Below are 22,086 nucleotides of genomic sequence, written 5' to 3'. Positions count from 1 at the left end.
TTTTATATAACTAGTGACCCCTAGTAACTAGTCAAGATTCGACTATAATTAATTGAAATTATAAGTTTAAACATTATTATGTTTCTATTGTCAAACACTATTATATTTCGATAATATAATCACAGCATTTGCCAAAACTGCACTATAGATCAATAATAGTAAAAACAAACAATATTAATCTATTTTCAATTCGACCACAAACTTTAAACAATAACAAAAGTTTCCCAATTGACAGTAAACAAAGAGTATATTTTTATGTATGTGTTGTGTCAAATACATGGTAGTGTGTGTAATGTTTTCTTTATTGATTTAAAGTATCTTTTATGCATTATTTAAAAAAAAAATCAGCTTTGTGCACTCCCTCTATATATTCTCTATAAGTGTGAGAAATTTCATACTCCTCCGTCCGCGCAATTTTCGTAAAAAGGGGTACAAAGTTTTGCTTCACGTATTAATATATAGATAAGAGAACGATTTTTTTTTCCTACCTATGCTGATAGCTTTGAGAGGCTATTTCAGCTTACCCTAGCGTGTGTAGGTGAGCTCACGGGGCTCAAGCCGGAGAGTTGCTAACACTGACCCTAGTAAGAGCAGTGCTTCGCAGAATCTACCACCGGGTCGGAAACGCGACCCACTGAGAAGATCCGGCGAGAAACTCAGTGGGCTGTGTCTGTGGGTTAATTCGCTCGTCGAGCCCTTCGTCGCAAGCGACGGGTTCGACGAGGACGGTGACCGGTGCTTGTAGTGCCTAAAAGCACCGTTAATGGATCAGGAGGATCCGTGATGACGTGCTTTGGGCGACGTTGACGGTTTACCATTCGGTCTACTGGATCGGGTATGTAGTTTCCAGCGGCCACGACAAAAGGGTTCTCATGTCGTGCCGTCTTCTCAAAGTCGCGCAGCGATGCCGCCTGTAGATACTTACTGACGGAGAGCGATCGAAAAACTCTTGGTGCTTCAAATTTAATTTGTATGTCGTTTAAAATTCTGTTTCTATTCAAGTTTAATGGAACAATACCACGACTCGGTCTTACTGATGATTGATTAGTTTAATTAATCGATTCAATTCAAACATGCTTTCCTTCGCAGTAACCACAGAGCAGAGAGAACAGAGCAATTACTCGTTTTTCTATTATGAAATTTTTCGGAAATTATCAATCGTCAATTTGTATATGTAGATTAACAAAATTAAAGTACATAAATACATAGCTTCTAAGTGTGCTCCTTAGAAATAATTACACATATTTGCACATATGTTACATACAGCTTAAATTTTTTATTTTAATTAACTTAAAATTATATTTGTCACGATGGCAGCACTCTGTATTGTAACTGCTAACGAAAGCAAGTTTGGAATTGTTACGTTATCAAAATTCTGTATTTAGAATCGATTAATTTAAATTCCCTAATTCTGTATAGTTAAACCGGATATGGCGTTGTAAACAAGCGACCAGCGAGATTTGGTTCACGTCGTCAGCTGCGTTACTTAAACAACAACTAGGACTAGGCTGGCAGGGTTAGCGTTCGCAACATTCACTACCTAATTAACATTTTTAAACTTTGAAGGATTGTGTTGTTTATTACGAAAGATGATGCGGCGATCTCGTACATGCCCGGAGAAGTAAATCGACATTGTTTGTTTGTAACGAGATGAGTTTATGGGCCGAAGAGTCAGAGATTTATGTATTTATTTTTGTGCGCAACAATGCCTGCTTCATTGTTATTGTGGTACATAACGCGAGTGAAACCGCGTCATGTAATAGTTTGCTAGTTCCTACGTTCGAAACGTTCTACATTAAATAAACAAACTGTAGTCGTTTTCATTTCATAAATATTTTAATTTTGAATCACTTTTAGACTATGGTACCAATTAATTTTAGTAGACAATAAAATATCTTTTATTGGCCAGAGTTAGTACCGAGTTCTGCACTAATTATGTTTTTCTGAATCAATAACCTCCTGCATTGGTATTTACAGCAGGCTTAGGCGCTATGTAAGCAAAACAATTTATCATTAAGCTTAATTGTAAGGCTGTATAATTGGTAAAGTTGTCATCGTATTAGCTTTACAAAGTACGGACAGAGACGTTCCAGTCGCTAATGCACGTCGGCAATGCAATGCAGATGTTAACAGTCCCGTATCATTCCAAAACTCTACATTACTCACTATTCCTAGCGTCCATCTTATCCTTGTTCTAGTAGTGACTAAAGTCTAACTTAAGTACTACATATTATGGCTATGTCTATAGACACAGGATGATACCAGATATTTTTTGTTTTGTGTTTCTGTTTTGTGAAGACGAACTTACCGCATACTTTTATGAAGTGGTTTTCCGGGCTCATGAAGCCCATATGTCCAAAGAAAGTCACAGCCTCACATGAGACAGAGCTGTAAATATTGCATGACTGCTTCGCGGTAAAGCTAGACAGGATGCTGGTACCTTCGGGCCGTGCGCGCTTACCATACGCCCAACAATATGTAAATTTATGTCCTGACAGACGATAAGTAATGAATGTACCTAGTAAATAGATATGTTTTAGTTCAAACAAGAGGAGAGTAGACAACCATAGTGTCGGTCACGCGAAATGGCCCTGTCGCCCGCTTGAGACAGTTGTCTATTCGTGCGAAATATCTGAACCAATTTATATCTATACACGTTGCGTAATCACTTTTACATGGGACATGGAAAAGATTTTTCTAAAAAAGGTTATATCAAAGCGGGTTCCATTATGAAGGGGGCCAATCCCGAAACACTAACCAGAGGTCAGGAAATCTTCTTTGACGATCTAAGCTGTCGACCTTCAAAATATTTAAAGCCTTTGCCTAATTACGGTCTGATTTTAAGAACAGGTTTCATGATCCAGCTATCTCGGTAGCGAACGTAGGTTAAATAATATTATAAATAACTATCCAGATGAAGGAACAACAAAACTACGACAGTCAAAGAGTGCCGGTTCGTTTGTGAGACATAGCACGAATCTGTATAAAATCATTATATTCAAATTAGTATTATTCTCACAATCGTTACATAATTAATTTAGTATATAAAATAATTAATTTATGTTCATAATATTGACATTTTTAAGAAACAAAAAAACTAAGACCCGACTACAATATTAAAATACATTGAATTACAAATTGTTTGCCAAAATACGATAATTAACTTTGTAGCTAAGAGGAAGCTGACGAGAGCTCCTACCTACGGTGCAGAGACGACATATATCGCTCAAATCGTAATACTAAATAGGCTTTGCAGGTCGTATTTAGCATTATTCTTAATTCCCTTCAATGATAATCACGAAACAACAAAGCTATCTCCGTTGCACATTGTATAGCTACGCTTTATCGAAGTGGCAGCGGCTTGTTGATACACACTGTCCTCATCTATTATGGTTAGAGGGTTTTTCAATAGGGACGTGCGAACTTGACAGCTCATAGTGGCCATCTTGGTAAAGCGAAAGCTGTCAAATTTGGCACAATCACTTAATTAGTCGCGACATTTCACCATGGAACGCAGGACAAACCATAGTCTATTGCCGCCTTGAAGGCCAACATAAGTCACGCTCTTCGTGAAATTGAGCCCCATTAATGCGAAGATGTCATACTAAATTGGTCCACTAGGAGACACCACCTATAGCGTAGTCGCGGTAGCCATTTACCCGAAATCATATTCCATACATAATGTCATCGAGCAGGTACCCTTTAAGATAAACTATAAATTGTGGCAACGTCACTTAAACAGGTTTTTTATTATTATTTTTAATTTTTTAATTTTTTTTATTGCCCTTGTAGGCAGACGAGCATACGGCCCACCTGATGGTAAGTGGTTACCGTCGCCCATGAACTTCAGTAATGCCAGGGGCAGAGCCAAGCCGCTGCCTACCGTTGAGTACTCTCCACAAGCCTCGTTTGAAGAAGGACATGTCATAGCGCTCGGGAAACACCGTGGAGCGCTTTTAATGGAAAACCCTTTACTTAATTATATATTACAGATTCAAATAAACCTGTATAATATGTACTAATCCAAACTCATAATACAAGGGCCTTTGTGAAGTTTAAAGTTGTTTGTTGAAAAATAAATATTACGTGAACGTTAGAGTGTCCAAATTCAGGGCAGCACAGCTTGGTGTTGACCGGACTACTTAAGGAAAGATTTACTTAATTCATTAGATTAGGCCATAATTTAAATCAAGAATGTTGTCTCTTGACTAGGTAAATTGAGCAATATAATGACATTATTCATACAGTCACTTTTTAAATGTTATATTTCATTTTGCAATTTACAAAGCACTTTTATTTGATAATTTATAAATCAGAATAAAAATAAGAGGGTGTGGCAGTGTGACTTAAGCTTAAGTTGTAAAGTTGAGAGAGATAGTTAACATTACTATTTAGAGTTTTAGAGTTTTGAGTTTTTATTTTGAGTTTTCATTTGTTACGGATAATAAATATATATTACGTACAAAATAATTTTGGAGAATTTTCAGAATAATATTATGTTTGCAATTTGGTTTGGAAACGGTTTGGAATTTACGAACGTGTTTTAATTTCTAGTATTAGTAATTAGTAAAAATAATATTAATATACCGCTAACTAGCAAGCAAGGCGCGTAACAAATATGATTGCTTAACATTTAATAAACATATTAGGTATGGCTACTTGTTGATTTTAATTGTAAAAGACTCGAAACTAAAAATGTTCGACGAAGAATTGAACAATTTTAACAAAAAGGCAGACCTCTCCTCTCGACCCTCGACATGCAATAATAATAAGACCTCGCGAAGGATGATTTAATCAAATCTATGACCGTAATATGTATCACATTCTGAACCGATGCAGTAAAGTAAGTAAAGTAAGTTTCTTATTTTATTTTTACCCCGTTAAGTATTTTAAATTTTTGTTGAAATAATTTAAACATTTTTAACAATATGTTGATTTGGTACTAAATATTAATACATCCATTATATCATTGCATTAATGAGATTAAAGATAAGATAGATAAGATTAATTTGTTCTTGATTCAATATGTTGGAAGCAATACTAGTAACATTATGCCTAATTAAATATTTACGACCAGTTAAAAATTATGTTTTTATTATTTACGTAGTTTTAATTATTAATTACGTACATACATACTATTGTTCTTGATTACATTTTGAAGTGTAATATTCTTGCAGGAAGTTTGTTTTTATTGCTGTGTACACTAGAGGTAGACATATTCACAGTCAACCTGGTGTTAGGCGGTTACCGGGGCGCATAGATATTTCTACGCGATTGAAATCACACATTGACATATGAGGCGATTTACTGGTGGTAGGACCTCCTGTGAGTCCACATGGGTAGGTACCATCACTCTGTCTGTTTCAGCCGTGAAGCAGTAATGCGTTTGGGTTTGAAGGGTACGGCAGCCGTTGTAACTATACTTGAGACCTTAGAACTTATATCTCGAGGTAGGTGGCGCATTTAAGTTGTAGATATTTATGGGCTCCGGTAACCTTTTAATACCAGGTGGGCTGTGAGATCGTCCACCCATCTAAGCAAAAATTTTTTTTGCATAATATCTTCGAAGATGATATTGTGTGACGGTGCATTAAAGTATACAACAGCGACAGCGGGATTTTGTTATTGTCGTTGGGCTCCGATGCAACACCGAGCGACCACAATAGCCAGCGGCTACGATGGTCATTACGAGAAAAAACCGTCCATACATTAGTATAGTGCCGTCTAATGTTACTAATTGTTGGACAATCCAGGTTATATTTTGTGTCAATTTTTGCTAATTAATTTGAAGTTAGAATGAAAAACCTAACATTACGTTTTGATACTTTCTTCGCCCGATCCACGTCTACTTACGATCAAACATGAAAACCGATGTTTAATGGACCCGTTTTTTTTGTCTTCACGTGTATTTGTTGAGCTGTCGATGTAGACATAAGCGGAAATATAACACAAAAAGAGGCCTAAAAACCGCACCATGAATGACAATAGTAATCGTCGGTGCTATTTACAAGTGCTTACGAACTTATTCACATAATTACTTTGTGTGGTACAAGGCACGAGACTGAAGCGTTTGCTCTTCCTCCGACATTTGATATCAACTCGATGCGCACCTTAAAATAAGTATTAAGTGAACAGACAATTATTTGGTTATGCAAATATTTTTTATTTATATATTTGTACTAGCTGTACCCGTCCGCTTCGCTGGGCATTTAAAACCAATATTATTATTTCTCACCCCCACAAAGTTTCTCATCATTAACGCCCCCGCAACTGGTGTAGGGAGTCCAACACTCATATAAATATTAGCCTATCCATTAAGTACATTTATTTTCTACATGGATACCAAGTTTCAAGTCAATCGGATATATGGTTCAGTAGCTATAACGGAACATCCGTAAAAACCACTGTAGATTTTTATATTAGTATAGATTTGTGATGATAGTGACGTATATGATTATAAATTATCAAAGGTTGCGATGATGACCGTTGCTGTAGAATTATTATAGTAGTTTATGGATCAAAGAGTGATGAGCAATAGATTACTTCGGGAGCATGGAACGGATTTCTCTGTTTCGGAATGGTAAATATAAATCTACAAATATGGAAATATAATTTGAAAACCATAATAATATCGATTTTGAGTTGATTAATGCAGCTCATAATATCTATGCGATATATTATATTATAGTTTACGTGTTGTGATACATTTAATTATTTTATTATGTGCAGGTACGGTCTGTGAAAGTAACTGAATTGACAAGAAGGTTGTAATAGTAATTTTTTTATCAGCTATATCAGCGTTACTCTGTAGGTGAGCTCTCGGGGTTCAAGCTCGAGGTGTTGCTAACACTGGCCCTAGCAAGAGCACTGCTTCGCAGAATTCTGTCTTGCAATTTACGTTACTATCGAAAGCTGAAGACCACTGGTGAATTACATCCGAATAAACGATATTCGCTGTCCTTCAAACCGCAATGCATGTCTAACTTTTTATTTATTTATTGCTTAGCTGGGTGGACGAGCTCACAGCCCACCTGGTGTTAAGTTGTTACTGGAGCCCATAGACATCTACAACGTAAATGCGCCACCCACCTTGAGATATGAGTTCTAATGTCTCAATATAGTCTCAGAATAGTTGTAATAGTAAATTACAAATCGCTTTTGACTCGGGGCGTCGGGTCATGAATAGATTACGAGTTGTCGACCTCGCTCACGGTCTAGGACGCTCGCTTGTATCTACGCTACAACCGATGGTGTTTAGATTTAAAGGAGGTAAGTAGTTTTTTACGTGGAAAAAACACGTGGGATGGACACAAGTAATGCGATTTTCTCAGCTTATATAATATAGGCCATGGGGTGTGACGTCATAAAACTCGGTTGAAAGTACCCAAAGACGTATGTTAAATAGTTTTTTCCATTAAATCAGTGTGCAGAGGGTGTGCATTAAATCATGTGTAGAACTGATATCAAGAGCTGCTACCACGTCGAAACCCGAAAATACTTAAATTTTTAAGGTTTCTATTTTTAATTCGAATTAGTTCGTCCAGTGATCGCAATTAGACTGTAATAATGGAAGCCTAAACATTTTAACTCAATTCACGTATAAAATATTATTTTTGTTTTATTATTGATATTAAAAAAAAAGACTTCCTCCTAATATTTTTTCCAAACATTAATTTCGTCTGTTGATACAAAAAAAAAAACAGTTGTCAAATAGAGAAGATGCTATTTAGTTTTTGCCCATTTATATATATACTCGTGTGTATATATATAGATGTCTATTAAATCATGGCATGTAAAAAACGAATAATGCAGTTGTTTTAAACAGGTTTAAGTTTTAATTCAACGTGGCCAATGAAACGTGAAATCGACATCGTGAAATTTTATGACTTCATTGTTTATAACGGGCTATGTAAAATCATGTTCTATCCTATTTATATTTAGGTAAGTTATGAAGATGACGAGACGGAAGAATAAAACTCCAACTTTGGTTGTGTATTGGTCCGACTCGCCCTACTGTGACAACAGGAAAGAGGAGGACGCAAATAATGTCTTAAAATCAGTATAGACGTAGACATGTAAGGGATTTGAAATTTGCTCCAAATCATATGGTCCAGGATTACTGTCTTAGATTAAGGGCTATCCTACTGTTCTGCAACTGGAAAATAAGATTATTTGGCTGATGGACTAAATCCTAGTAATGGACACAGATCGTTCCCGATTATGTGTTTTAGATATCAACAAAAAAATTGTGAGTTTTCACGGTGTTAATCTCAAATTAAGGAATCCGAACATTCCTTAATTAAGAAATCCCAACTTTCCTTAATTTGAGATCGAGACCCGTAAATTTCTATTGTCTTATGAATCTGTTTAAAACTGGTCAGAAACTTTAACTGTAAATTCAATTCAATCATTCAAAAGCAGCGAGAGCAAACGAGTGATCTTGACAAGAATTTGTAAATGCTTATAAGACAATGCCTGTGACAATATAATAATTTATTTTATACAAGGTCATTCAATATTATTTATACTTTGAGTATTTCACAACTGTTTAAAGGTGTTTAATGATCTAATTTTATACTAATTGTATTGAGAATGCAAAAGTAGGTTTGTTTATATAAGTTATTATACTGAAGCAGTACGAAGTAGGTCAGGATTGTCAGTTCTAAATTGAACTCGTAATATTTTCTCGTTTTCGAAGATTTTCATGACCGAAATAAAATATTATGAGTTGTAGATTATTAGGAACAAATAACATCAAGAGCTCGGAGCAAACTGCAACCGGTTGTGCCATCCCGATCTTTTTTTTCTCTCCGACCTATTCTAGTAACTTCGAAGGGTTATACTAGATTCACCGGGCGAGTAGATGGCTCTAACCTGAGGGCGTTGCTAACACTAGCCCTAGCAAGAGCAGTGCTTCGTAGAATCTACCACCGGATCGGAACGCGACCCACTGAGAAGACCGAGCGAGAAACTTGTGGGTTGTGTCTATGGGTTAGAATCCTTCGTCGTAAGCGACAGGTTCGATGAGAATGTGACCGGTGCTTGTGGTACCTAAAAGCACTGTTAATGGATCGGGAGATATCAACCCGCGCGCGCTTGTACTACCCATGTCTTCACATCAATCCCGATTATGCTTTGTTCTCAGGCGGTGTGGATTTAGTATAACAGAATCTATTACTGTATTGTGTATATTTATACAAAACAGGACATGAAGAACAAAAACTATTCTTTGCAATTCAAAAAAGACATTTGAACAAAGCCTGGCTCCGGTCTATTGTGAGCGGGTGACATTCCAAGCACTCACTGTGATCTGAGCTTAATTTTAGAACGTGTTCTTATTCGGTAGATTTACGTTTGATACAATCTAGACACTTTGCATAGCGTCCATGTGGCTGCTTAGAATTCTGATACGTAGATATGTATACCAAATTTGGTTGTGTAAGTACAATGCGAAACAAAGCCTGACTGTCACGATCAGCGACGGCTGCGGGGATTGTGTTAGAATTGTGGGCGTAGAACTGATTTGTCTGGTATATATTAAAGCTAGGTTTCCCCTGAACACTAGTGGACGTTACACAAAATACTATTCGCATAAAGTATTATTAAATCTTAATACCGAGTCCAAGTTGGTAGTTCACTGCGGCGTGAATCTGTCTAAATTGGAACAGCCTGAGATGCCTAAATAATTAAACTCTTTAAACAGGACCGCGCGGTGTTTTAGCAGAACACGCAGACTCGATTGTCTTTTTTTAAATGTTTTTATTGCATAGATGGGTAGACGAGCTCACAGCCCACCTGGTGTTAAATGGTTACTGGAGCCCATAGACATTTACAACGTAACTGGGCCACCCGCCTTGAGATATAAGTTCTAAGGTCTCAAATATAGCTACAACGGCTGCCCCACCCTTCAAACCGAAACACGTTACTGCTTCACGGCAGAAATAGGCAGGGTGGTGGTACTTACCCGCGCGGACTCACAAGAGGTCCTACCACCAGTATTAAAATATTGGCTAATGCTTGGCTTGGGGTTGATATAGACAATTTGAGTGTCTCAAATACGAGTCCTTGATCGCACGCAGCACGCAGCACGCAGGCCGCGTTGATCGGGTGGTTATCAAGAAGGTTATCAGCGAATAAATTAGCAGGCGCCACTCGTCGCACTAATGGCGAAATTCTAACGTTCGTTTACTGACAAGCATCGTTTTTGAAGCTCTTATCTTGTAACCTAGAAAATTTTCGTATATACGTTTTATTTATTTATTTGTTCCATTCAATTCAAAAGTCAGGCTTACAGTTTGCACCAAAACGCCTGACTCGCTAACACAAGCGTTAGCACAATTTTAAAATAAGCCTTTATTTTAATACGCAAGTACGTCAAAAGATATACGCTTTTGTCAAGTTTTTCCAAATTAATTGAATAAATCCTGCTAGATATGTAGTTGTACATGTATGCAAATAAATAGCTCTGGATTACGATTGACTATGATTATAGCTTATGAAATACAACTGTTTATTGTCGTTCATCGAACTAACTAAATATTTCATGACTAAATAACTACAAAAGTGAGTAAAAATAAAAAAATAAAATTATGTGCTTTTTGTGTTAGTGTACAAGGAACTAAAAGGATCCCTGGGAGCCATATAAAAGAATGCGATCGCCAATTGAGATTTGTGTGGTCCCAGCAGCCCTGTGTCCTACGAACAATGTTGCGTGGCCACTGCTGTTTCAACCTCGCAGTATTTCCGGCAAAGTCGCAAAATTTACCATGGTTCTTTTTTATTTTTTTATAATTTTTTTTTATTGCCGTATAGGCAGACGATCATACGGCCCACCTGATGGTGAGTGGTTACCGTCGCTCATGGACGTCAGCAATGCCAGGGGCAGAGCCAAGCCGCTGCCTACCGTTTAATACTCTACACAAGCCCCGTTTGAAGAAGAGCATGTCATAGCGGTCTCCAATGAATCTCCTCATGGTTTGATCACGTAGGAAAATTCAGAGTACTTGGGATGATTTTGAATAAGGCGTGAAAAAGGAGTGAGCGACTGTGTGACGGCCACACATACCATCCAATATTTACGCTTGGGGGAGACACTGGCCTATTGTAAGACACGATATAGTTATATTATTTTAGCACTTTGAAGGATTAGAACTCGTACAAACAAATAAATTTACGAAATTAAATTTTTACTTCAAGAGGGTGCACTCGATTCTAATTGCATGTGTTGTAGATTGAACGTGAGGCGTGTTCCATATGATCCAACAGTTTAAGTGACAAATAAGTGATTACAAATTGTTTATATCATTTATATTAATTATTAGTCTATCGACGTCGACGAATTACGAAAAAAAAAATACGATAACGGAAAAAACCTTTGAACTTAATCAGAAACACCAAAAATATACTCTAAATTACGCACTAAACTTGTAGTCGCTTGCTTAGTTAGATAACGGAATTGTGTTAATGATAAAAGTAATTCATGAACCAACTGTACAATTAGTACGAGCCGCGGTGGAAATACAACGTGCTATTCATTACATACAATCACAAGGTGGGCCGACGACCTATTAAGGTTCGCGGGGATCCGCTGGATGCAGGCAGCGCAGGACCGGTCTTTGTGGCGAGGCTTGGGGGAGGCCTATGTCCAGCAGTGGACGTCCATGGGCTGATAGATAGATAGATAGATTCAATTATTATTTTTTTAATTCCTACCTATGCTGATAGCTTCGAGAGGCTATTTCAGCTTCGCCTTAACATGTAGGTGAGCTCACGGGGCTCAAACCAGAGTGTTGCTAACACTGGCCCTAGCAAGAGCAGTGCTTCGCAGAATCTACCACCTGATCGGAAACGCAACCCACTGAGAAGATCCGGCGAGAAACTCAGTGAGCTGTGTCTATAGGTTAATTCGCTCGTCGAGCCCTTCATCGCAAGCGACGGGTTCGACGAGGACGGTGACCGGTGCTTGAGGTACCTAAAAGCATCGTTAATGGATCGGGAGGATCCGTAATGACGTGTGCTATTATTCACACTGGTCACCATCGATCGATCTTGTGATTCGTTAATTATCGAACTACGACTATTTTAGCAATAAAAATACGATTGGGAATCTCACACATATCGAGAAATATGTGATTTTTATAGTCAGCTCGACTACAAGTTTCAATACCAGTTTTATGTATAAGCTTGAACTTCAAACGTCACAAATGATTTGGCAAAACCTAAAAATTGTTAGGAGCCGTTGTCTTTTTTGTGAACAGAGTTTTTATTGTTCTTTTATTGTTAAATTTGTGAACGAGTTCGCGGCACACCTAGTGTTAGGCGGTTGCCGCTGTCCATGGACACCGATGCAGAATGCTGCCGCCCCCCGGGAGACATGGCTTAAGACTCGATTATATGGCGCTACGAATCTCCCACCCTTCGACCAGTACCGGGTAGGTACTGGGCTGTGTGGGCTCACAAGACCATTACCACTAGTAATACAAGTATAATTAACATGTACATTCATTACATACATTCTGTATGATCTGAAACTATCAATGTTTTCAATTCAGTTAATATGTGTTATGGTTTTATAAGGGTGGTAGAAAACAGGATACCAGCAGGCGTAACGTTTGTCATTAATATTATCATTAAATGCATTTACATTGTGAAGAAAATGATGAAGTAAAGAAAATGCGAATAATAAAAACTTATTTATCTAATACAATACACAACAACTGCGGAATTAAAGTAATTATCCGTAATTGCTTCGAATTGAGAGAAAAAACATAACAGAATGAAGACGTGCACGTGACTTGTGTTTGTTGGCTTTTCAAATTGAATTTTGCTTCCACGAGCATGACGTGAAACTTCGAGTAGAAATACATATTTTATCAATCTGCAATTCCCATTGTAGACAAACTATACTGTTGGACATAGGCCCACTATGAACTACTATAAGTAAACCTAAAAATCTAACGAGTCCAATTGCAAGGCTGTATTACTTAGCGATTCATTCTAACACTAAAAATGATAAAAATCGCTCCAACCATTTAGAAGTTCAGCGTCAAGCATTCGTCTCGAATAATTATGAATATATTGTGACTGAACAAAATGACAGTGCTATTATTCAAATATTCATTAAATGACATTTATTTTATTCGTTAAAGATTAAAATCAATTGTTTTACTAATATTAAAATCAAGGTAACGCTCACTGTCCGCACCATCCATAAAAACTAATACTAAAGCTGGATATTTGAACCGTTTTTTATAGTTTTGTGTTAACTCTATTTTATAATTATTGTGAACCTTATACAATAGAAAATGGCAACCGTTAAATGTGCAACGACCTATTTACTAAAAAGTTGTTCCTTAGTTTCTAAACATTTTACAACCAACTTTTCTGTTAAGATGACACTAAAATTGTAGGTATATATCGAGAGGTGAAAGGCTATTTTGTTTAAGCGACATTTCGCTTAATACGCGACATTTATCTTTGTAATTACGGGTCTGTTTTATTTGGAATTAGCATAAAAATTCGATGTTTTTATTTGAACTTCAATTATGTTTGCCACATTCAACTAACTGAAGAAGATTTTTTGTTATTATATTTTTTCCAAAATTTAAACTTTAAATGGCTCTCCTGTAAAGTTGCAAAAATGTCGCTTAAACCAAACAGCCTTTCACACATCGATATATATGTTTTTCTCACTAAAAAAATCAAAAACTTACCGAATAAACTTAAAAATATAGCAACAACTCCGCCGTAATTCAATAGTTTCATTATTAACTACAAAATAAATTTCTAATTTAATTTAAAAAAAAACCCAAGCCGTCATATGGTCTGATGGTGAGTGAGTTAGATCCGAAAACTGGATGTCGTAGGTAAAATGTCTTTCACACACGAACCAGTACACTGAACTGGTCGGCCAAAAGATTAGAGGAAAAATACTACAGAAAAAAAAAGATACGTCACGAATGGGGTGTACATAACGAGAATATTAACAGAGACATTGGTCCATTCTATATATAATTATTTGAAGTTGCTTCATGACGAATTAAAATTTTTAGAAAAAGATGCTTAGTTTTTAAACACTAACACTTTTAGGCACCGAAATAGAATTATCGAAGTTAATATTATGTTTACATGAGACTCGCGCGATCAAGAAGCATTCTATACTTAGTTAAGGCCGCATTAATGTGTACCAAAGAAATATTAAGATTTTCATAACACATATGTAAAATCCTCTACTAATGGTTTGGCTCATTACTATATACATATGTAGGTACATATTTGTTTATTACTTAGAATTTAGTAATTTAACCTTTATAAAATCATGGTTACTACATTCCATAAAAGCGATACGCAGTTATATTTATAGTAGATAGGTTTATTTAGATATATATTTTGTATTCGTCTTTAATTATCATGTGGCTATTTACATATATATTTAGTAATGTAGAACGTTAAACTCAATCTTTAACGGTAAATAAACCGACCGTTGAGTCGTTCCTGGGTTCCGGTTTGAAGAGTGGAGGAGGAGGAGAGGAAGGAGTTTGAATTATGCCATAGATATGAAGCGTCGACCTCATGTGTCAAGCAGGATGCACGGTTTAATCTATGGGCTTCAGTTGATAGATATTACCAGATGATGTTGGCAACAGGATATCATAGTGAATTTTATCTTTCAGCCAACAACCATCCACTGTTGGACATACTCTTCCTCCAAGCCTCTCCACAATGTCCGGTCCTGCGCTGGACATCTCCGCAATCCTCAACAGGTCATCAGTTCACCATGTTTTGGGAGGCTGATCGAGCTAAATAACATAATAATATCTAATCATGTAGTTAAAAAAATAGAGTATTCAATAAAGAACTCTGTTATTAAAACCGCTTGGGGCATAGGCCCGTAGCTTAAATACGTATTGAAAGTCCTGGTGTAAAATATCAGACTATCATAATTTACTCTAACGTCCATCTTTACTAGTCTCTACCCGTGGCAGGTATTTATTTCATTTTCTTGTTCACCTGGTCCCGCAAATATGTCTTACCAGGTTTCATTACATCATTTAATTCTGTTCACTTAATTTTCTGATAATTCTTATATTTTTGTTTCTATTTTGTTCAGATTTGAAAATTAAATCTTTTGTTACCGTTATTACTTACGGCCCTAATACATGATTGATTTATTTTTAGACAGCGACACTAATAAGAAAAAAAAGATGTGTGGTGTCGTGGGACACCGGATAGGAACGAAGTTCCTTATTATATAAATATTATTAATTTTAAGTTCTATTCGTTATTATGATTGTTTTATTGATAAAAAAAAATACTTTACAAAGTTATCAACTTTATTTTATTTACAATGATTTATAAAAATTATATAATATTAATATACCAAGAAACAGCTATTTATATGAATAATAATAAAAAGAAGGAGAAAGAGAAAGGTATTATACACTACTCGCTTGTGTATACGACTGTCGCGCCTGCGCACGTCTCATTTAACGGTTTTATTCCACGCACTTTTTTCCACGGATTTTTTCTTACGGTTTTACTATCACATTTTTTTCAGTTCGGTCGCGCAGCAAAATCCCTATCCCCTCCAAGCCTGCCGTAAGGAACTTCGTTCTAATAAAATAAATAATTCAGCTTGCGAGAAAATGAGATAAAATACTTCTTAAGGCAAGGAGCCTTAAGAAGTACCTACCGCGTGTTAATCGCGCACATGTTTGTTCAATAATTTAGCAAGTTTTCTTTTTCATTGCCATCCTAATAGTCTAAATATTAAAATTAAAAACTTGCTCAGCAGCTTAGTTTAGCTGTTAAACTAAAAAATAGCCCTGTACTTTATGATATACTTTTAATATATTTGCAACAGCATGTATATGTCCTATCTTAGTAAGTTCGCGTAAAGCCGCTACCTATCGGAAGCGAACTCGGCTGGAGAGTGCTTCCGCCTTTTCGAATCCACTTCCTTATACTAGAAGCGGTAATACCATTACCTCCATAACTCTCTTTAGCCAGCCCATACCTTGGGCCTTGAAGGTCAATTACTTAATGGTCACCCTCAACAGAGGGACGACATTCCGTCCCAACATAAAGACAGTCCGCGATCGAGGCGCATTCTTACCCGGTCTTTATTCTTAGTCTTTATCCAAAGAAATGTAAGTGAAGTCAATTATCCCTTCGTAACAAGTTCGTTTTTGCAGGATAGTCGTGTATGGTCGTGGGTAGTCGTGGTGCGTAAGGAATTTAGATTTTTGCGACGATTTAGAATTAGATCCGTTACGTAAGTATTTGAAGAGAGCATCGGAACGGTTCTTCGAGAAAGCGGCGCGGCACCATAACCCCCTTATAGTGGCCTCGAACTACATTTGCGACCCAAGCGACTGGACAACAACGCAATGCCGTCGTCGCCCTAAACATGTAAGGTCGGATGTTCTCGATCCACTCTCGATGCCTTAAGGTACTCCTAGCACGGTCATCTTTCTTGTTGAACTCAAAGGAAGCGAACTGCGTCGAGCCTACTGAGTTTCTCACCGGATCTTTTCTGTGGGTCACGATTCCGATCTGGTGGTAGATTTAGCGATGCTCTGCTCTTGCTAGGGCTAGTGTTAGCAAGTTCTTCCAAGTTGAGCCTCTTGAGCTCGCCTACCACAGAGTGCGTAGCTGGAATAGTCCTTCGAGACTATAAACCATTAGGGTGGGGAAAAAAAAGGAATGTGATTCGGTCGGATGACGGTCCCCTTACGTCCCAAATATTATTGTCGTATTAAAGGGTTCAGAGCCCAATACAACATTATATTTAATTAATGCGTTTCGAAAACAAAAGTACTTATAGAATCTTATTTGGATTAATATGACCTTTGAGACTATTCCTTCTAATTTTTAGTATAATGAGGGAGGCAACCCAAAAATGTCAAATGTTTGATTCTATTCCACCTTTTTTTTGTAAACTTAAGAGAGACTCTGTGAGATTTCGATCAAGAATTATTAAAGCAAGCTGTCGGGCGAGGAAGCGGCTTCAATGCAGCCATCTCACGCTGTTGTCAATATATATAGATTTGTAAATAATTCTGCCAGCCTTCAGTGCTTGCATGCACATAGCGAACGAGCTTCTTAAATACTTTTGAAGTCGTCGTGGCCTAAAGTATAAGACGTCCGGTGCATTCGTGTTGAGCGATGCACCGGTGTTCGTATCCCAGGCGGGGGTACCAATTTTTCTAATGAAATACGTACTCAACAAATGTTCACGATTGACTTCCAAGGTGAAGAAGAAAATTTTTTTTTCAAAAGGAAAGTCATAACCCTTTATTGATAGCAAAGTCGATTAGCTGAGTAATTGAACAAAACACAAAGATGAAGGTAGAACTTATCTTGTGCGAAGGTCAACTGTAAAATTTTAAAATCATTTGTTATTTACTTTGTACTGAAACATTCAGTACTTGATTTATCTTTAACATAGATAAAATAGTCTACAAATTACTAAAGACCTCGACTGGGAAACCTTGTGGCTTCCATCTTTCATGAGAAAATCAAAGTCAATACCAGCATAACTATTATTAGGTGCACGAGGACGGTGCGCAATGAGTTGCCACTGTGATATGGACATAAACGTACAATTTAACTGTTTATAAAAAACATAATAATATGTGGTTTGTAAACGTGGTAAAATTGTAATTTGCAGATATTTGTTTTATAATTATAAATTGACCGAAATAAAGACATTTTAAGGTCCCGTAGGCAAATTACTAAAAATTTAAAACTACTAATTTCGTCCCCTCTCTGGTTAATTTCAGTTTCGCTTATGTAATGTACTAGTATTGTTTAATTATCGTATTTATAATGAGGAATCAGAGATTTGTAAGTCCGTTATAAGAATGTTGTCTGAAAATGGTGAAAGAAAACTGTTGGGGAAGCGGAATGAAATTATTTCGATTTATTTGTTATTGTATACTATTGGGATGATATTGAAGGACACGAGAATAGATGGGATGAAATAAAATCTCAATAAAATGGAAGTTATTTACTGAGACTTATCCTTTGGGTTTTTGGAAGAGCCCGAGAAGTTATACCCAGCGACTTTGTTTCATTTCCTTTCATTTGTGCACTTTCACAGATGCTAAACAGCTAATAAGCCACTGTTATTATTGATTTAAATTAAAGAAACACTTAATTAACAAACTAAAGTAATTCACATAACTTCGTTCTTCGATTTCTTCTAAGCTCTTTGTCAGCTTGTATGAGTTGAATGTATTATACTAATCTAATAACAAGTATGAAAAATTCTTTGTTTGTTTTAGAAAAAGTCATTGTGGCCTAAAGGATTCGCGGTGCAAACGTATTGTGCGATGCGTCTATGCCAGTGCTCAAATCCCCCGGGCAAGTCCTATTTTTTTTCAATGATATACGCAATTAATACAAGTTTAGGATGCTTTCCAAGATGGAGAAGTAGTATAGTGCAATCAAAATGAAACCCGCAAAAGATATACTTATTGCCTGTTTTCGGTCGGATATCTCGTGAGGGCTCACCTGATAGTTCTCACCACTCTGTCTATTCCTCCTGCGATTCGGAGTGGGACAGCTGTTCTATACTATAAAATTAACTTAGACCTCATGTGGACGACATTCCCGTTGTGATATCTATGGGTTCTGATGACCTTTTAACACTGGTGGACCGTGGGCTCGTTCACTCGGCTTTGCAATAAAACATTTTATGAAAATGGCTGTCCATGTCGCATTTGTACTAAAAAGGAAATTAACGCAGTGAATTAGAGAATCTGAAGAAGTGCTCTCCGAAATCTAAATTGTGCATGTAGTTATACAGAGCACGCAGAAGCATGTCGCGTAATTTTAATACAACTTGTTAAGCGGAGTCGCAACAAGAGGCCATACAAATTATTAATTCCCATATCATATCCCACTCTCCAAATAATGGAGAGTATTAGCGGTAGGCAGCGGCTTGGCTCTGCCCCTGGCATTGCTGAAGTCCATGGGCGACGGTAACCACTCACCATCAGGTGGGCCGTGTGCTCGTCTGCCTACAAGGGCAATAAAATAATAATAATAATAATTACGGACGAGATTTTTTATTGTCGGGCAACATTTTAGTAAGCATTTCAGGTTCAAAGTACTGAACTACATATTTAACGCGGGTGAAGCCGATATACAATTACATTATATACACAGGTCTTTAAAACGTAATTTAACTAACAGAGGTGTTATTAGATCTACGTGAGTATTCGTGAACACACTCACGCTACTATAGAAGTAATTGCTACAGAACAACCAATTATTAATAATTATCTGTGTGTATGTTTGTCCTTCATAGAACCTGTATCGGGCACGTTTTTCCAATTCCGCTAACGACCATTTGCCATTTGTCACCATGTTCTCCGGTAGAATATACTGGTTTACAATCAAACAAAAAAAACACAAGGTTAGTCGGCAATTCAATTTGACATATATTAATTGATTAATGCTCTAAAGTGTATGAAAAATTGGTTATCGGATTTCGAATACGCGTCAGAGGCCAGAAGGCTTACATCACTGAAATAAGCTGATGTATTGGTATGCACTATGTAGGTAGTGAGGCATGTTGTGTGGCCACACGGGCAGGAACCCCCAACCAGTCGCGAAGCCTCCACGTGTTTCGAAGATAGATCAGCCGAAGCAATAAAAAATTTAAAGATGTTCAAAGGTAGGTTGGTACCTGTTCGCGGGGCTCACGATACACTCTACCACTTCGTAATGATATGCACATATCTATTAGATTTATTTAGTGATATTTACTGTAAATAATTCCGTGTTTTATCTCAATGTACCTAAGTGTAGTATATTCTCTTCGGTTTGCGTTAGTCGTAGACATAATTAAAACTGTTTTCCTTCTCCTGTTTTTTATTTCTGATATTTCAAATATTTTACAATTTACGTCATCGGTGATCACGCAATTAAAACGCGAGATTAAATCGTAAAAGTTTTTTTTTTAATATAACATTTTAAGTGGTTGAAATTTTACTATATCAGCGCCATCTATCATACATGTATGCGATTAAATACAAACTCCAACAATCACAACACACACTTTGTTTTTACGTTGAATTTTTGCAGTTGCGAAAGCGATATATATTATATACAGTGTATAAAATTGTAATTGTTTCTATTATTAAATTGATATGTTCATAGATTAAACTGAGATTAACTTAATTAATTTAACTTTACTTTAATTGGGAAACAAACAGTCCAGTGTTTCCAGATAAATGTATTAAACACTAGTTTTAAGATAAAGTCAACAAGTTCCCATTACAGACAATAACACAAGCCGATGTATCTGAACAGTGTAGAAAACTCTAAAACTTAAAAAAAAATAGATGACACGAATTATTATTAGTTTTAATATATTTATGAAGAAACGGAGAAAAATCTATAAAACTATATATAAATCGAACATAAAATATCTTGTGAGAGTTATATTAGAGCCTTTCTGTATGTATGTAGGTGACCAACATATAGGAGTATTAAGTATCAAACATCTTAATATGTTCGATAACCAATTGTAAAATATATTTATGTATAATAATATATACTGGTATATTTTTACTAGTGGTAGGACCGCTTGTGAGTCCGCACGGTCTATGGGCTCCAGCCGGTCACCGTCCTCGTCGAACCCGTCGCTTGCGACGAAGGGCTCGACGAGCGAACTAACCCATAGACACAGCCCACTGAGTTTTTCGCCGGATCTTCTCAGTAGGTCGCGTTTCCGATCCGGTGGTAGATTCTGCGAAGCACTGCTCTTGCTAGGGTCAGTGTTAGCAACTCTCCGGTTGAGCCCCGTGAGCTCACCTACAAACGTTAGGGCGAAGCTGAAAAAGCCTTTCAAGGCTATCAGCACAGGTAACAAAAAAAAAATAGGGCTCCAGTAACCACTTAACACCAGGTAGGCTGTGAGCTCGTCCACCCATCTAAGCAGTAAAAAAATATAATAATATATATTTTGGGCCCTGGACGGTCGGCACCTTCCCTAGTCCTTACGGATCTACCTGATCTACTAACACTGTTATAAGACGCCTGCGGCTCTAGCATTAGAAGCAAACGTAGGGACCCCGGATACCGTACGTTGAACTTTTCGAACAGGCTAGCTTAGCAAAAGATCGCTGGGTTTCTTTTTCGTCTGAACTTCTCAGCGGACCGCGATTCCGACCTGGTAGTAGATGCATTCAGAAAGCAGTTGCCCATAAGCTAATAGGTATTCTGCGGAGGCGCTCGAGCAGCTGTTAGCAAATCCCATCCTTCCTGGCTGAGCCTTCGCTCGCCCATCTGTCTCGGTAACACTAGAAGGGCCTCCGGGCCCCACTTTAAGTGACGGTAAATGTTTTCAAACACTCGATAATTTATATATATATATAAATGAATTGCTGTTCGTTAGTCTTGCTAAAATTCGAGAACGGCTGGACCGATTTGGCTAATTTTGGTCTTGAAATATTTGTGGAGTCCAGAGAAGGTTTAAAAGGTAGATAAATATGAAAATGCTCGGAATTAAATAAAAATAAAAATTTTGTTTTTCCTATGATGTGTCCCCAGTTGGACGGATTCCTTTTGTTTGTTTTAAGTTTATTATAGACAAAAGTTTAGGTCTTTTATTTATCGATTGAGGCACTACGAAGTCTGCCGGATCAGCTATCATGAATAAAATCCAAAAATTGTGATCTATGAAAACCTGTTCAGTAGTTCCGGAGATATGTGCGAACAAACAGACGGGAACACGGAGGGAAAACAAATAAAAAATAGCTGGTTTATATTCGAGTACTCTAGTTATCTCTTTCTATTTTCATTAGTTTTACTTTAGGTATTGAGTCAGATATCGTTATGTTATTATTAAACTGAGTTGTTTAAAACTTGATCTGGCCATTCATTCATTCACTCAGTCAGTTTGGACAATTAGTTTATGCTTAATTAAAAACTTTGTGCTTTCTTAGATACTTGTGTTATATTTTGAATAGGCTTGAATACCAATAGACAATTTAAAATCATTTTTCCTCATACATTTTTACATCATCATTTTGAACATAATAATATTTACTTAATGTCAGTTGGAACAGACAT

The 22,086-nt window shown here is 36.9% G+C and overlaps 1 protein-coding gene across 2 annotated transcripts in view; it reads right to left on the bottom strand.

Moving 5' to 3' along the window:
• tan (protein) overlaps positions 1-22,086 on the bottom strand; it is a 48,233-nt gene that overhangs the window by 21,534 nt on the left and 4,613 nt on the right. The window contains exon 1 of one of the 2 annotated variants that reach the window (XM_012695954.4): positions 13,713-14,166. The exons of the other annotated variant lie outside the window; for it this stretch is intronic. Within the exon in view, the coding sequence (XP_012551408.1) occupies positions 13,713-13,764 (52 nt within the window). The 5' untranslated portion in view covers positions 13,765-14,166. Of the gene's footprint in view, positions 1-13,712; positions 14,167-22,086 lie in introns of those variants that run through there. 2 annotated transcript variants of the gene reach the window in all.

This window comes from Bombyx mori, chromosome 1, assembly GCF_030269925.1.
Source record: "Bombyx mori chromosome 1, ASM3026992v2".
Taxonomy (NCBI): domain Eukaryota; kingdom Metazoa; phylum Arthropoda; class Insecta; order Lepidoptera; family Bombycidae; genus Bombyx; species Bombyx mori.
Note: the sequence above shows the minus strand (reverse complement) of the source record. Positions and strands in the feature narration are given on the sequence as shown.